We start from the raw sequence: 18,491 nt of genomic DNA on the forward strand, positions 1-18,491 counted from the left end.
GCCTGATTATGAAACAGTACTGCAAAATAATTGTTAATTTTATTTACATTACAGCGGTGTTGTGACTATATAAGAAAATCATCCCTCCCCCACTTTTTTAAAGAGTTGTAGACTTCTTTATTAAAGAATAAAGTGGCATGATGTCTGGGATTTGGTTTACAATAGTCTAGCCAAAAATTGAGGGGATGTAGTCAATGAAAGAAGTATAATAAAATGTGGATTTATTGTTGGAGCCAGGTGACCGGCTCGTGGGGCATGATTATGCTTTCTAGTTTTATATATGTTTGGAATTTTTTGTGATACAGTTTTTTGTTGTTGTTTTCTGTTTGTTTGTTTGTTTTTGTTGTTGTTGTTTTTGAGATGGAGTTTCCACTCTGCTGCCCAGGCTGAAGTGCAGTGGTGCCATCTTGGCTCACTGTAACCTGCACCTCCCAGGTTCGGGTGATTCTCCTGCTTCAGCCTCCAGAGTAGCTGGGACTACAGGCACCCCCAACCACACCTGGCTAATTTTTTGTGTTTTTAATAGAGACAGGGTTTCACCAAGTTTGCCAGGCTGGTCTGGAATTCCTGACCTCAGGTGATCTGCTCGCCTCGGCCTCCCAAAGTGCTGGGATTACAGGTGTGAGTCACTGCGCCCAGCCTGTGATAGAGTATTTTCAAAAGTAACTTTATTCATTTTAAATGACAAAAAGAATATACCTTCTTTGTAAAATAATTCAAACAGTACAGAAGATGATAAAGAAAAAATCAGCACCTCTTCCAGCCCCAATTTGACTTGCTAGAGGTAATTGTTTGGTTTACTTTTGTGTAGATATTTTTGTATGTATATAATGCAAAAGTATTCACATACATTTAACAAAAATGGAATCATACTATACATACTATTTTGCCGCTTATCTTCTTTTTTACTTTCAAGTCTATCATGGACCTCTTTCTCTCAGTATATGTAGGTTTACTTCCTTCTAAAAAATGCACATGAATGGACGTTTCAGGATTTAAGTCTTCATCTTGTTAATTGACATTTAGGTTATTTTACATTTATTGGCTTTTCAGACAATTATAATAAACACCCCTTATAAATATCTTGTGTGAATATTTTTGTGTAGACTTCTAGAATTGAAACTACTAGGTCAAATCATTCATTTATTCTCTCAGAAAATTCTGCCAGCCCTGAGAAATGCCAGTGTTACTGTGTTTTCACCGACACTGGATGTTATCAGTCTTTATTTGTTGTCAGTCTGAGAGTCAGTCAAAAGATGGGAACTCACCGTTGAATATGTAACTTCTGTAATTATGAAAGTACTATCCTTAGGAGAACATGTTCTTGTTTTTAGGTTGATTTCTAGCCCTTCCAACAATGAGGATTTGCTTACATTCTCTGGAATTCCATTTCCTAGGCTCAGTAATGATGCTAATCCCTCCCTCCTGGGGTTGTTCTGAGTATTGTATCGAATAATAAAAAATGTCTGACATAGCTTATTAACTCCATTAACTATATTAGTTCTCTATTGCCGCTATAACAAATTACCACACATGTAGTGGCTTAAAATCAACACAAATTTATCCTTAGAGTTTGGTAGGCAGAAGTTCACCATGGGTTGGATCTCACTGGGCTAAAATCAGAGTGTCAGCAGGGCCACATTCCTTTCTAGAGGCTCTGGAGAGAATCCTTTTCTTTGCCTTATCCAGCTTCTGCAGGTTTCCCATATTTCATGACTTCGGCCCACCTTCTCTGTCTTCAAAGCGCCTCTCTAACCATTCCTCTGTAGTCGTATCTCCCTCTCACCACAACCAGGAGGGGGTTCTTTGATATTAAGGACCTGTGTGATTAGATTGGACCTACCCAGGTAGTCCAGGATTAATGCCCTCATCCCAAGGTGCTTAACTTAATCATATCTGCAAAATCCCATGTAAAATAATATCTTCATGGATTACAGGGATTAGAGCATGGACATCTTTTGGGAAGGGAGGCAGTTTGCATTATTCTGCTTGCCACGTTAACTATAAAGTATACTCAAAAAAATAATTTATATTTGAACAGTAATGAAAGGGAATTAGCCTTAAAAATATTAAAAGCTATTATAAAGTACTGAAATTGCTGCTGACATATAAATAGATATGCAGAGTCTAACAATAGACCCAGCTACATTCCAAAATTGACTTGTTTTTAAAGATGTCATTTCAAAGTAATGAAGAAAAGATAGGTTATTTAGTAAATGACATGGAATAACTAGCTAGCCATCTAGAAAAAGTTGAAAGCATACCTCATATCTTACACCATATAAATTCTGCTTGAACTAAAGATTTAATTCCTTTTTAAAAAAACAAAACCATCAGAGTATTAGAAATAAATGTGGAGTTAGCAAGTCTGAAACTACTTTATGTGTAGAAGCCACTTCCTGTATACAAATAGCTAAATAGAGATGAGAGCCAGGTTTCTTACCCTCAGAGAAAGAAGATAAGTAGCAAGAGGGCTAGAATGAATCTTGCAGTAGTTGATTGGAATCAATAGCATTAGTTCTTAACGTATATGCAGATAAATAGACACAGAAAGAAATATAGATATGTATGTATGCAGGAGTTAGTATACATGCATATGTTTCCAAGCTCTGTCTACCGAGAAGGCCTAGCAATGACACCCTGGTAACAGTGAGCGCACCTACTGGTATGGGGAAAATACAAGATGAACCTGAAGAATCTTTTAGTGCCATAAAGTAAGGAAGTGCTCAGAAAGGATGGGCATGTCACAAGGGCACATGACTCAACCTAAAAGTTTCCAGTGGCCAAAGCTGGAACAATTTGAGGAACAAAATAAATAACAATCAATTGTAACTTACAGAATAAAATAAATATCCATGAGTTCATCCTGACATAAATAATTGAATAAATAAAGATATAAATGAGGGAGAAGGGACAGTTCTAATAAATATAGAAGGAATTAGAGATATAGAAAATCACCATTGGAACACCACAGTGATAATTGTTGGAGGCAAGATCCACAAATTGATGCTAAAATTACTGGACAAAAGTTCTAGGGGTGCCCAGGCACAGTGGCTCACGCCTGCAATCCCAGCACTTTGGGAGGTCAAGATGAGTGGATCACCTGAGGTCAGAAGTTAGAGACCAGCCTGGCCAACATGATGAAACTATGTCTCTATTAAAAATGCAAAAATTCGCTGGGCATGGTGGTGCACACCTGTAATCCCAGCTACTTGGGAGGCTGAGGCAGGAAAATCGCTTGAACTCGGGAGGTGGAGGCTGCAGTGAGCCAAGATCACGCCACTGTACTCGGCCTGGGTGAAAGAGTGAGACTCTGTCTCAAAAAAAAAAAAAAAAAAAAAATTCTAGGATTAACAGGATATTTGCATAGTCTTAAAATATCTCCCCCAAGATAGTTATTAATGGCAAATGGAAAAATAGTAATTTTATAGTAGATAAACTCAGCAGATACCAGCTTAACCAAGTAAGCACATTTAAAATCACTAGTACACCGGGAGTGGTGGCTCATGCCTCTAATCCCAGCATTTTGAGAGGCCAAGGTGGGCTGATCACTTGCCCAGGAGTTTGAGACCAGCCTGGGAAACATGGCAGAAACCCACCTCTACAAAAAATTTTTAAAAATTAATTGAGTGTGGTGGCACACACCTATAGTCCTAGCTACTTGTGGCTGAAGTGGAAGAATTCCTTGAGCGTGGAGATTCAAGGCTGCAGTGAGCCATGATAGCACCACTACACTCCAGCCTGGGCAACAGTGTGAGAACCTATCTCAAAAATTAAATAAATAAAATTACTGGTAATAAGACGTCAATATGATGCACATCACTTTTGTGATATTCTTGCCAAAAATATGTAACCTCATTCTAATCATAAGTATCAGACAAACCCAAATTGAGGAACAATCTAGAAAATAACTGATATTCCTCAAAAATCGCATCGTCATGAAAAATAAGGAAAAACTAAGGAACTCTCACATTGGAAGAAACTAGAGAGACAAAACACATGTAATGTTGAATCTGGGGTTGGTGAAATGAAAGAAATAACGGAAAAATGATATCAGTGGAAAAATGGTAAAATCTGAGTAAAGTCCATAATTTAGTGAATAGCATCGTGCCAGTGTTAATTTCTTAGTACTGATCATTGTACTATGTGCAAGATGTTAACATTAGGGGAATTTAGGCCAAAGGTATACAATAACACTACTATTTTTGCAGTTTTTTTTGTAAATCTAAAACTATTTCAAAACAGAAAGTTAAAAAAAGGAAATTAACAGTACAGGTATTAGAAGTACATGTGGGAGAATTATAATCCCAGAGGTAATGAAGGCCTTTCTAAGTATGACATATCCAGAAGAGGTTGATAAGAATAAAAATCTCTACATGTAAAAATAATTTCCAAAACAAAGACTCATGTAAAACTGAAAAAAACATATGTAAAACATGACGAATGAAACGCTGGTTTCTTTAATGTATGAAGCGCTTATATAAATAAACATGTAAAGGACCAGCCAGTAAAAAAAAATGGATAAACAATTTAATATACAGTTCACAGTGGTAAAATGGTTCTTTCTATTTATTTTTGTTTTTTGTTTTAGAGACAGGATCTTGCTCTGTCACCCAGGTTGGAGTGCAGTGGTGTGACTACAGTTCACTGCAGCCACAAACTCCTGGACCTAGGCAATCCTCTTGCCTCAGTCTCCTGAGTAGTAGGTGTGTGCCACCACACCTGGCTAATTTTTAAAATTTTTTGTAGAGATGAGGTCTCGCTCTGTTGCCCAGGCTGGTCTCAAAATCCTGGGCTTAAGCAGTCCTCCTGCCTCAACCCCCCAAAATGTTGGGATAACATGCATGAGTCACTGTGCCCAGCCTAGAAGTGGTTCTTAAGCATGAAAAGATGCTTAATCTTTCTCATAGAAAGAGTAATGCCAATTGGAACTACATTGAAGTACCATTTCTCACCTAGATTAAAGGTTTTTTAAAAATCGTTGATAATATGCTGGCAAGAGTATGAAAAACAGGCATCCCTTTACGCGAGTCATAGGAACGTAAATAGACACTTTTTGTAGGGGCCAATTTGGCACTGACTTTCAAAATTGCAAATGCACGTATTCTTGACTCAGCAATGCCACTTTAGGAATTTCCAAGTCTGTATTCTCATGTGAAGAATGATACACACTGTACGGTACATACAGTGGCATTAAGCACCGCATTGCTTATGAAAGACTGGAAGCAAATGCCCTACGATAGGGATCATGTTAAAGAAATGAAGGTGGATGGGCACAGTGGCTCACGCCTCTAATGGCTCACGCCTCTAATCCCAGCACTTTGGGAAGCTGAGGCGGGAAGATTGCTCGAGCCCAGGAGTTTGAGACCAGGCTGGGTAATATAGTGAGACCCTGTCTCTACCCGCAAAAAAGATTAGCCAGGCATAGTGACATACATACACCTGTAGGCCCAGCTACTCAGGAGACTGAGGCAGGAGGACCACTTGAGCCTAGGAGTTTAAGGCTGCAGTGAGCCATGATTGTGCCACTGCATTCCAGTCTGGGTGACACAGCGAGGCCCTGTTTCGGGAAAACAAAAGAAAAAAAGAGAAATGAAGGTGTATCGGTACAAAGCTGTCATATCCATCTGTAAAATGTCGTAAGGAAGTTCTGCATATACTGATATAAACTGTTTCCAAGATACCATTAATTGAAAAATGCAAAGTACAGAACAATTTTTATAATATACTACCATTTGTGGTTTTTTAAGAAAGGATTTATACTTTTAACAGTGGTTACTTCTGGAGAGGTGAACTAGATGATAGGGATACAAGGAAGAATTTTCACCAAATATACTTTTTGTATCAAATTTTTATCATGTGAAGATATTATTTATTCAAATAAATTTTAATGCTAAGTTATTTTATTCACAGAACCTTATCTGCATTAGCTCACTGGTCTGTCATTTTTAGTGACACACCGTATCTTCCACTCTTGGCATTTCCATTTGTAAAATTATTCCAGAACAACCAACTCATCTGTTTTGAAGTTATTGCTACTCTCATAAGTAAGTAAATACTTGTTAAAGTATAAGATCAAGAATGGATTCTTATACATTTTCCTGATGTCTTTGCACCTTTGCAACATTTAACAATTCTAGATGTCTCTACTTTTAAGTCACGAAAGTGTGAAACAATAAGGTATCAAACATAAAATAGACAATTGAAGCATTTATATGTAAACCTTTTTATTTAGAAGAAAATTTGGAGGCCAGGCACGGTGGCTCACACCTGTAATCCCAGCACTTTGGGAGGCCGAGGCGGGCGGATCAACTGAGGTCAGGAGTTTGAGACCAGCCTGGCCAATGTGGTGAAAGGTGAAACCCTGTCTCTACTAAAAATACAAAAATTAGCCGGGCGTGGTGGCGGGCACCTGTAATCCCAGCTACTTGGGAGGCTGAGGCAAGAGAATCACTGGAACCTGGGAGGCAGAGGTTGCAGTGCACCGAGATCGCGCCATTGCACTTCAGCCTGGGCGACAAGAGCGAAACTCCGTCTCCAAAAAAAAAAAAGAAAACAAAATTTGGATAGTAAAGTTTTAAAAGTATTATAGACTGGATTTTGCTAGTAAGAATGAAGCAGATCCTTCACTTACTGAAAGACAGTTGCTCTTCATAGAACTGTTATAATTGTAAAGCATTGCACATAGCTCCTGTGATTTAATACCCAAGCGTTGGCCTCTGTCCTCATCCTCATCATCCATGGCTGATGTTTATTGAGCATTTTCTGTGTACCAGACACCATTCTCAGTGTTTTGCCTTTATTAATCCATTTAATCCTTCAAATAATCCTATGCTGTAGGTATTATTTATCCCCTTTTTACAGATGAAGAGCCTGAGGCACAGAGAGTATAAATTACCCAAGGTTAGGTTAAGGGCAGAGCAAGCGTTTGAACCCAGGCAGGCAGACTTCGTAGTCTGTACTTGCAGCCACTGTATTTACTCTCTATCGTCATCATTTACACTGAAAGCTGAGTCATTATTTTCATATTAGTAAAATCAGGTCTGTTAAACTGGATCTAAATTATAGATTGGTTTAACAAAAATCAATTTTATATGTACTTTGTTACTTAATATGTTTTTCTTATACAAAGGAGATAAGTAATTTAACTTAAAATTCTGAAAAGTAGAAATAAGAAAAGTTTCAAGTGTATAGATGTTGTATATTTTATTGTATTTTTCTCTACGTTTTTGTTACATTGTACTTGTTTTGATAATTTTTTTACTGATCATTGGAGAAAATGTGAAAAATATAGGAAAATACACAAAAGAAAATTAAATTTACCAATGTTTCTCTTCTCCAAAGATAATCTTTGAAAATGGTGATTTCTTATAAGAGCATTTCTTCCCAAATCATTAAATATTCGTGAAAAACATAATTTAGGCCAGGCGCAGTAGCTCACACCTGTAATCCCAGCACTCTGGGAGGCTGAGGAGGGTGGATCACCTTAGGTCAGGAGTTTGACACCAGCCTGGCCAACATGGTGAAATCCCAGCTCTACTAAAAATACAAAAATTAGCCGGGTGTGGTGGTGCATGCCTATAATCCCAGCTACTCAGGAGGCTGAGGCAGAAGAATGACTTGAACCCAGTAGGTGGAGGCTGCAGTGAGCTGAGATTGCTCTACTGCACTCCAGCCTGGGCAAGACAGAGCGAGACTCCATCTCAAAAAAAAAAAATTAGAAAATAATAATAATAATTTATTGTCTGCATAATATAGTATTTCATCTTATGGATATATCATTTATGTATTCCCCAACTGCAAGAATTTTATTTTTCTAATTTTTCCACACTTTCAAAGCAGCTTTTTGTTGTTACTTTTACTTCATGTTATATATATTTCCCTTATTTTTATAAATTTCATAAACATTTTTTATTGGCTATTATTACATAATGTGCATGTACTAGTTTAATCTTTTTGGATATTTAGATTGTTTCTAATTTTAACCTCTTTTTTTTTTTTTTTTTTTTTTTTGAGACTGGAGTCTCACTGTGTCACCTAGGCTGGAGTGCAATAGTGCTCACTGCAACCTCCACCTCCTGGGTTCATGTAATTCTCCTGCCTCAGCCTCCCGCGTAGCTGGGATTACAGTCACCTGCCACCCCACGCCTGGCTAATTTTTGTATTTTTTTAGTAGAGACAGAGTTTCACCACATTGGCCAGGCTGGTCTTGAACTCCTGACCCCAACTGATCCACCCGCCTCAGCCTCCCAAAGTGCTGAGATTACAGACGTGAGCCCCCCGCACCTGGCATTTTACCTATTAAAAGTAACAACGTTATAACTATCTTCACATACAAACATAATAGTTTCCTTTGGGTAGATTCCCAGAATTGGTGTTATTGGGTCATAAAATAAGAATAATCGATTCCCCAAAAAGGTTGTCATATGGTTTGGATGTGTGTCCTCTCCAAATGTCATGTTGAAATGTGACCCCTGATGTTGGAGGTGGGGCCTAGTGGGAGGTATTGGATCATGAGGGGGAATCATTCATAAATGGCTTAGCACCATTCCCTTGGTTGTAAGCGAGTTCTAGCTCAGTTAGTTCACGCGAGAATTAGTCATTTAAGAGCATGGCACCGTCTGCCCTGTGCTCTCGTTGCTGCTGTCTCCCTGGCCCTCACCTCATCTGTCGCTCCTGCAGGTGCTGGAGCCCTGCTTGACAGCCTGCAGAGCCAGGAGTCAGTTCAACCCTTTTCTTTATAAATTACCCAGTCTCAGGTATTTCTTTATAGCAATAGCAAAACAAACTAACACAAGTATTAATTTACCTGCCAATAGCACTACCGTGTTTTAAAAGCAAAAGGAACACAATGACAAAAAGACAAACAAGCCAATTAAAAAAATGAGTAAAGGACTTGAGTAGACATTTCTCCATAGGCAGTGTACAAATGACCACCAAGAGTATGAAAAGATGCTCAAGCATCATTAGTCATTAGGGAAATGCAAACCAAAACCACAATGAGATGCCGCTTCATACCTACTAGGATAGCTATAATTTAAAAATGTTGTACACATTTTATTGAGGATGTGGGAAAATTGGGACCTTCATTGATTGCTGGTAGAAACATAAAATGGTGCAGTCACTATGAAAAACAACTTGCCATTTCTTCAAAAATTCAAACATAGAATCACCGTATAACCCAACAATTTCACTCCTGGATGTATACCCAAAAGAATTGAAAACTGAGACTCAGACAGATACTCACGTGTGAATGTTCATAGCATCGTTATTCCCAATAGCCAAAAGATGGAAACAATCTATTAACAGATTAATGGATAAGCAAAGTGTGGTAAATACACATAATGGAATGTTATCCAGCTGTCAAAAGCAATGAGGTCCTGCCACATACTAGCTACGACACGGGTGAACCTTGAGAACATCATGCTTAGTGAAATACACTAGATACAAAAGGACAGTTATTGTATGATTTCACTTAGGAAATATCTAGAATAGGCAAATTCATAGACACAGAAAATAAATTAGAGGTTACAGGGGCTAGGGAAAGTGGGACAGAGAGCTAGTCCTGAATGGATACAGAGTTTCTATTTGGGGTATTGAAAGGATTTGGGGAGTAGATAGTGGTAATCATTGTATAACCCTGAATGGGATTAATACCTCTGAATTGTATACTTAAAAATGGTTAAAGTGGCAAATAACATCTATTTTACTATAATTAATACAGAAAGAAACGGATTATAGTTAATTTAGGTATGCATGCAAAACTTTTTTATTTTTTTTATTTCTGGTAAAATCTTGTTACATAGCTAAAATGTTTTATACTAAGGAAATTGATTTTTCTCTTCTGAACAAACATGCCTGAAATCTAAATTTGGGAGATTATTATTTCCTCTTGGATGGTCAGCATGAGTGGTGGATTTTTATCAAGGGTCTCAAATTAGTTTTACTCAATAAACATTTATTAAAGAGTAACATTTCAGAGGGGAGCGAGTGAGGAGGCTGCGTCTGACCTGCTTTCATGGCCATTGCAGTACCTGGAGCTCCACTGGCACAGGTACGAGCCCGATGGACACTGGGTGACTCTACCCTCACTGAGGAAAAAGAACTAAACACTAGCAAGGCAATTCCAAGAGGCTGAGAGGCAGAATGTCATCACATGCGTCCTTTGTGCAGATTTGCCAGGAGAAGCACAAGAAGCACCCAGATACTGCAGTCACCTTCTCAGAGTTTTCTAAGAAGGGCTTCAGAGAAATGGAAGGCCATGTCTGCTAAAGGGAAGGGAAAAGTTGAAGACACGGCAAAGGCAGACAAGTTTCATCATGAAAGAAATGAAAACCTACATCCCTCCTAAAGGGGAAACAAAGAAGTTTGAGGATCCCAATGCATCTCACAAGAGGCCTCCTTTGACCTTTTTCTTGTTCTGTTCTTAATATTGCCTTGAAATCAAAGGAGAACATTCAGCCTATCCATTGGTGATGCTGCAAAGAAACTGGAAGAGACATGGAGGGACACCACTGCAGATGACAAACAGCCTTTTGACAAGAAGGCTGCAAAGCCGAAGGAAAAATGCGAAAAGGTTATTGCTGCATACCAAGCTAAAGGAAAGCCTGATGCAGCAAAAATGAGAACCATCAAGGCTGAAAAAAGCAAGAAAAAGGAGGAGGATGAGGAAGATGAAGAAGATGATGTTGGTTCTAGCATAGGTTTTTCTTTTTGTCTATAAAGGATTTAACACTCCTGTACACACTCACTTCTTTTAAAGAAAAAAATTGAAATGTAAGGCTGTGTAACATTTGTTTAAACTGTACAGTGTCTTTTTTTGTATAGTTAACACTCTATCGAATGTCTTTAGGTAGCCTTGTCCTGGTGATATTTTCAATAGGATTAACTTTGCTTGGTATACTATGGGAATTATAAATTGGCGTGGAAATCTAAAAGCAAGTTTTTGTTAATCCACAGCATAAATTAGTTATTTTGTTTGGGGATAGTAGTTTTTTTATCTTCAGTTTTCTCTGATGTAGCTTATACAAAATAAATGTTTTGTTAACTGAATACCACTCTATAATTATAAAAAAAAAAAGTGGCAACTGTTTTGTTGACATTCTGAATGCTTCTAAGTAAGCACAATTTTAAAAAATGTACTGAACTTCAGCTAAGTACTAGCACTGCTGGGATACGCCATCATTTTGGCTTTCAGGTTTATAGGCTAGTTGGGACTTAGAAGACATTTTGAAGGAAAAGTCACATCTATGTATAATTTGGAATGTATTTGTAAAAGTCTTTTTTAGACACTAGAGTCTCTTTTATGACCAGACATAAAGTATTTTGGTTTAGCAAAGAGTCTCCACACAATTATCATTTCTCTGTATTTTGCTATCTGTCAGTTCTCTCTCTAGGTCCTCTACCCATGCTTTTGTGGTGGCATCAAAGCAGAATAAAAATACTTAAGAGCAGGCAGACAGTTACTGTATGCAGTAGGATATCCTCTTGCTAAGGAAAAACAGTGCTCTCTTAATGAAGATTGTAAGGATCAGGCCTTTGGGTATATGTGTGGTGTTTTAAATTGTCAGAACTACCAGTGTCTGAGACATAACAAGTACTCAGGTGCTGAACCATATTTTTCCACTTAAAATTAATAGCTGGGCTGGGCATGGTGGCTCACACCTGTAATCGCAGCACTTGGGAAGGCCAAGGCGGGGGGATCACCTGAGGTCAGGGGTTCGAGACCAAACTGGCCAACATAGTAAAACCCTATCTCTACTGAAAATACCAAAAAAAAAAAAAAAAAAAAATGAGCTGGGCGTGGTGGTAGGTGCCTGTAATCCCAGCTACTTGGGAGGCTGAGACAGGAGAATCACTTGAACCCAGGAGGCAGAGGTTGCAGTGAGCCGAGATCGCGCCACTGCACTCCAGCTTGGGCCACAGAGTGAGACTCCGTCTCAAAAAAAAAAGAAAAAAAATTAAGAGCTACAGAGAATTTGAAATATTTTTTAAAGCTCAGTCTTTGCAAGATTTTATTTATGACTTCATTATTAACTCAAATTTAAATGATCAATAATAAGTGAAATAATGGAACTCCAGAATTGGAAAGTTGTTATAAACCACTGTAATCTAATATTCTGCTGATAAAGCCTTCTTTTGCTATTTTGAGATAGGAGATCTTATTATCAAAGGATGAATCTACAACTCAATATTTAAAATTTAAAAAATTTAAAAATTAACTAAAGGAGAAGTTAAACATAGTCTTATTGAACAAAACAAACCGATGGTCTTATATACGGTTTTGAGAACAATCTGTGGGTCATTTTACTGATTACAGAGCGCAAGTGAGTCAAAGTCAGCCTTAGAGTTAGTTGAATATATTCTACTTTGGACTAGCTGACTTTCAAAGAATGCCACTGTTACTGATTGGTTGGTTTTCAAGTCAAGTTTACTGAAACAAGTTGTCAGTGATCAATTAGATATAAAACCAGTCCTGGTGGCTATTTACTGGTTATTCCTTGTTACCATGGTTATAGAACAATCAGTCTTTTCCTCAGAATGAGGACATTTTTATTGTCATTATAATGTTTAAGGGATTAGGGATACAGTATATACACATTTGTTTTTATATATTGCTGATGTAATTTTGAACATTTTCCTTAAGTTTTTCTAATTGTGATTACTTGTGAATTTTAGTAGATTTGAGGAGATTGGCATGCTAACGTTGATTACATTTAATGAAGGGTTAAATAGGGGCCCTTTTTAGAAAGATCATTTTGTTAATCAGATGATGAACAAAGCAGGAGTCAGGAGCCAGAATGCCATCAGGAGTACTTTGAGAAGTTGTGATTGTTTGTTTTAATTAACACTTTTTCATTGACTACTGTAAGGAAATTTGCAAAATTTCTGTAAACATACTATGTTAACATGATAGAATTTTAAAATTGATTGTCATACAATACAAAGAGTTATTTTTTTATTATTCATGGACATATTGAGAACATAAAGATTGGATACATTTAAGAATTGCAAAGAGTTTTGATAACATAGAAAGATATTTAAAGATATGTTTTCTTTTTTTTCCTTCATAGTCAATTGGTGTCAACACTGGTTTGAATATTTTCCTAATCCTCCTATCAATATTCTTAGTATGATAGAAAATGTTTTGGCATTTCATGACACGGAACTGCTGCAACACTTCATAGATCATGATATAACCTCCCAGGTAAGAAGCATAAGGTTTTTAGAATAACATGCCTTATTTTGTAAGCTAACATTGGTTCTGGTATAAACAGTCTTTTCTTGAAGGAGTATAATAAAAAGCATACTACATGTTGTATTTTTAACAGTATTCCATTCTTTTTCTTCATTAAACTGCCTTCCTGAAAGTCTGTAAAGAAGGGTCCAAATTAAGGTAGTTATTTTCATAATTATGTATTTAATATGATTTTCATAGCTTAAATCGAATGTAAGGGAATATTACCAATGACTCCGTTTTTACTTTTCCCTAGAAAAATAATAAATTTTTCCTTATCTGTTTTAGCTATATGCATGGCCTCTTCTTGAAACTGTGTTCTCAGAAGTGCTGACAAGAGAGGAGTGGCTGAAATTGTTTGATAATATCTTTTCCAACCATCCTTCCTTCCTTCTGATGACTGTTGTAGCCTACAACATGTGTTCTAGAGTGCCTCTGCTCAACTGTAATCTTAAAGATGACTTTGAGGTAACAGTCCTTGTTTTTAAGAGAAGGTTCTCAAATATCGGTTATTTCTCTCTATTTTTTTTTTTTTTTTTAATTTTTTGAGACAGAGTCTCGCTATGTTGCCCAGGCTGGAGTGCAATGATGCAATCTCAGCTCACTGCAACCTCCACCTCTGGAGTTCAAGCGATTCTCCTGCCTCAGCCTCCTGAGTAGCTGGGATTACAGGTGCGCACCATCATGCCCAGCTAATTTTTGTATTTTTATTAGAGATGGGGTTTCACCATGTTGTCAGGCTGGTCTCAAACTCCTGACCTTATGATCCACCCACCTTGGCCTCCCAAAGTGCTGGGATTACAGGCGTGAGCCACTGCACCAGGCCATATCAGTTTTTTCAATTGAAAAATCCATTTATTTATTGAGTTCTTGTTATATGTCAGACACTGGTGCTAGGTGGTAGGAATATAAAGGATAACAAGTTAGACCACATCCCTACCCGTGTACAGTTTATAGACAATAAAGTAGGCAATTATAGCAGGCTAGTAGTCTTATAATCATAGCTTAAGAAAAGAATCATGATAATATTGGGGTTTGTGCTTTTTTTTTTTTTTGAGACAGAGTCTCACTCTGTCGCCCAGGCTGGAGTGCAATGGCGCAATCCCAGCTCACTGCAACCTCTGCCTCCCGGGTTCAAGAGATTCTCCTGCCTCAGCCTTCTGAGTCGCCGGGATTACAGGTGCCCGCCACCACGCCCAGCTAAGTTTTTTGTATTTTTAATAGAGACGGGATTTCACCAGGTTACCCAGGCTGGTCTCGAACCCCTGACCTCAGGTGATCCACACGCCTCGGCCTCCCAAAGTGCTAGGATTACAGGCATGAGCCACCACGCCCGGCCACTTTTTGCTTTTATAAAGGATGTTTAACAGGTACAGGGTTGTTATTCTGTGCATAATCTTATCATGACCCAGCTGGTCTCAGATGGTCTGAATGCTTATTACACATGCAAAAGGTAACATGAGAGTTTTGAGACTTGGCAGGAAAGTGTCTGAAAGAAAGCATTAAGATCATTATAAAAAGTAGATGCTCTTTTGCTGGACGAGATGAATTAGTTGGGTTCTTGTGTGTGTGTGTGTTACTTATTTAGTGGTTACTGTCCAATTAAACTTTATTTTTACTTCATGATCCTGTGATACATTAATTTGGATCTTCCAGCAGAACAAGATAATGTGGAAACATTTCAGATATTTTTAAAGAATCAAGCTAATTTATTTTCAAAGGCTAATTTATAATTTATTTTGGATTTTGAAGAAAAAAAAATCCAAGCAGAGTTTGTTCCATTGTTAAAGCATTCTTATTCTATTGTAAGAAAAGCCTTCGTTTTTTAATTTTATGTCAGAATTTCTTATGATTGTGAAACTCTTACATTTTTTAAATAAATTGTCTTCGTTTTAAAACATGAGTAAAGAAAAGCTTTAATGAATTTGCAAAAAAAATGTATAGATACACTTAAAGATAGATACACTTTTTTTTAGTTCTTGTTTTAATTCTACCTCATAATTGCTTTGTCAGGTAAATCTCGATTTAAACACCAAGTTTTCTTACAGTTTTTTTTTCACCATCGGAATAACCTGGATATAAATGTTGTGATTAGACAAGTTTATCATCTCATGGAGACCACGCCTACTGACATTCATCCAGACAGCATGCTTAATGTTTTTGTTGCACTGACAAAAGGGCAGTATCCAGTATTTAATCAATATCCAAAGTTTATTGTGGACTATCAAACACAGGAACGAGAAAGAATAAGGAATGATGAATTGGATTACTTAAGAGAGAGGTAATTATGGAATAGTTTTTCTTTTTCTGGTACAATGAAATATGTTATAAACATAATAAGAAAGTTTTAATGAAAAATACATTTGGCTGGGCACGATGGCGAACGCCTATAGTCCCAGCACTTTGGGAGGCCAAGGCAGGTGAATCACAAGGTCAGGAGTTCGAGACCAGCCTGGCCAACATGGTGAAACCCCGTCTCTACTAAAAATACAAAAAATTAGCCAGGCATGGTGGCACACACCTGTAGTCCCAGCTACTCAGGAGGCTGAGGCAGGAGAATCACTTGAACCCAGGAGGAGGAGGTTGCAGTGAGCAGAGATCATGCCATTGCACTCCAGACTGGATGACAGAGTGAGACTTCATCTCAAAAAAAAAAAAAAATGCATTTAAATTATGAGTATTTGTGTAAAATCAGAGTTTGAAGGCTAGAAATATTAAAGATAGTTAATTCTTGCATATGGAAATAAAATGGATTATACATTAATCAGTATACATTTTGTGTTTTGATGATTCTTAGCTTTCTTCTTTGTGTTTTCATAATAATATTACCTACTTAAGGCAGACAGTTGAAGATATGCAAGCTAAAGTCGACCAGCAAAGAGTTGAAGATGAAGCTTGGTACCAGAAACAGGAGCTGCTTCGTAAAGCTGAAGAAACAAGAAGAGAAATGCTCTTACAAGAGGAGGAGAAAATGATACAACAAAGACAGAGGTATGTGTTATCACTTTAAAAAAAAAAATCTGGACATATAAATTAGTTAAATAATTTTTATGTTCTTCCATTTTTTCATTTTAGAAACAACATTATATATAGGATTACCCAACTGTAGCATTTCTATTAAGCAACTATTAAGTTAATAAAAAGAATCTTTATATACCACTTTTCAAAAAAATTGCTATGTAGTAAAATGTAATTCTAAAGTTATGCTGAATATAATATAGCTTTGCATGGATTAATGTTCCTTGAAGGACATTATTTAGAAACATTATTCTATAGTGAGCAGAAATGCTTTGTAATAGAATGCTGGGTACATCACCTTTAGTGGAGTATAATTTTTTTAATTGTGTTTTAAACATATGTGTGTGACCTGACAGTAGTAACATAGAATGATTATGTCATTACCCATTTAACTCTTTGGAGGACAGGGGAATGAGTATTAAATGTGTATTCAAAAGTATGTTAGCTGGGTGTGGTGCCACTTACCTATAGTCCCAGCTGCTAGGTAGGATCACTTGAGTCCGGGAGGTCAAGGCCAGCCTGGGCAACATAGTGAGACCCTGTCTCTTAAAAAATAAAAAGAAAAAACTTAAAAATCAATATATAAAACTATGTTAATAAGGTAAAATGTGTAAATTAAGTAAAATTATGGGATAAACATTGAGACTAAGCCCAATAGTTGGGAAACTCACTTCTGTGTTTATTGATTCTTATTCTTAGATGGAACTTTATGTAACAGACTTATAGTGTGGGTTAAAAGGAATTACTGCACTGAGCCGGTGAGCTTTCTACTAAAATTCTCAAAGCATAAATATACATCATCTTTGGTAACGGTGGAGCAGTTCTGGCATTCTTCTTTCAAATAAAGGATATCAATTGTATTGAAATGATCGGCATGGTAGACCTGTTATGAAAAAACTAAATCATATTAGGAATTGCTGTTTTTGTTCCACTTGATGTATTTTGTATTTAAGGCTAGCTGCTGTGAAAAGAGAGCTGAAAGTAAAGGAAATGCACTTACAAGATGCTGCAAGAAGACGTTTTCTGAAGCTTCAGCAAGATCAACAGGAAATGGAACTAAGAAGACTGGATGATGAAATTGGGAGAAAGGTTTATTATTCTTACCTTAGTTCTCATACATCATCTCCATTTACTCTCACTTAAATGTAATGAACACCTTCAAATTAAATAATATTCTTAGAGTCCACCATGAATACTAAATAGCCCCTTTAATTGTATTTACTTTTCCCCTCAGCTTTCTCATTCTCTTTTGTATTTCATGAATGGCTAAATATTTAAGAAATGCCAGGAAAATTAGTCAAGTGTCCTTGGTGACTATTTCTCTAAAACTAGAAATATCAGCATCAGCCATTAAGTTAATTTTTTTTTTTTTTTTTTTTTTTTTTTGAGACGGAGTCTCGCTCTGTTGCTCAGGCTGGAGTGCAGTGGCGTGACCTCAGCTCAGTGCAACCTCCGCCTCCCAGGTTCAAGTGATTCTCCTGCCTCGGCCTCCCAAGTAGCTGGGATTACAGGTGCGCGCCACCACACCCAGCTAATTTTTGTATTTTTCACAGGGACGGGATTTCACCATGTTGGCTAGGCTGATCTCAAACTCGTGACCTCAGGTGGTCTGCCCACCTTGGCCTCCCAAAGTGCTGGGGTTACAGGCGTGAGCCACCAAGCCCAGCAGTTAATTTTTAATTAGGGGACATATTCTTTTTTCATATAAAAATTATCTGTGGCCAGTATAAAAATAATTTCCAGTACAAAACATACAGAATTAAAAATTGACCTTCTCCATTAGTTCTCATATCATCCCCAGAGAAACACTGTTAAAAAATGGTTAATTGGCTGGGTGCGGTGGCTCATGCCCGTAATCCCAGCACTTTGGGAGGCCGAGGCGGGCAGATCACCTGAGGTCAGGGGTTTGGGACCAGCCTGGCCAACATGGTGAAACCCTGTCTCTACTAAAAATACAAGAATTAGCTGGGTGTGGTGGCAGGTACTTGTAATCCCAGCTACGCAGGAGGCTGAGGCAGGAGAATTGCTTGACTCTGGGAGGTGGATGCTGCAGTGAGCCGAGATCATGCCACTGCACTCCAGCCTGAGCAACAGAGTGAGACTCAGTCTCAAAAAAAAAAAAAAAAAAGGTTAATTACATAGACTTTCAGGTATGTTCTATAGATAGAGGAGTAATTATGGTCATGTTTTCCTATATTTATACAAAAATGGGATTATTCTCATTATACATTGTTTT

At 37.5% G+C, this 18,491-nt stretch overlaps 1 protein-coding gene across 16 annotated transcripts in view; it reads left to right on the forward strand.

Annotated features, from left to right (window-relative positions):
* Positions 1-18,491, forward strand: part of TBC1D31 (TBC1 domain family member 31) — a 96,047-nt gene that overhangs the window by 43,797 nt on the left and 33,759 nt on the right. For 10 of the 16 annotated variants that reach the window (XM_054560852.2, XM_024250535.3, XM_063726275.1 and 7 more), the window contains 6 exon segments: positions 5,914-6,047; positions 13,074-13,207; positions 13,526-13,705; positions 15,286-15,518; positions 16,076-16,228; positions 17,209-17,344. In XM_054560852.2, coding sequence (XP_054416827.2) covers positions 5,914-6,047; positions 13,074-13,207; positions 13,526-13,705; positions 15,286-15,518; positions 16,076-16,228; positions 17,209-17,344 — 970 coding nt within the window. 16 annotated transcript variants of the gene reach the window in all.

This window comes from Pongo abelii, chromosome 7 (assembly GCF_028885655.2).
Source record: "Pongo abelii isolate AG06213 chromosome 7, NHGRI_mPonAbe1-v2.0_pri, whole genome shotgun sequence".
In the NCBI taxonomy this organism is placed as follows: domain Eukaryota; kingdom Metazoa; phylum Chordata; class Mammalia; order Primates; family Hominidae; genus Pongo; species Pongo abelii.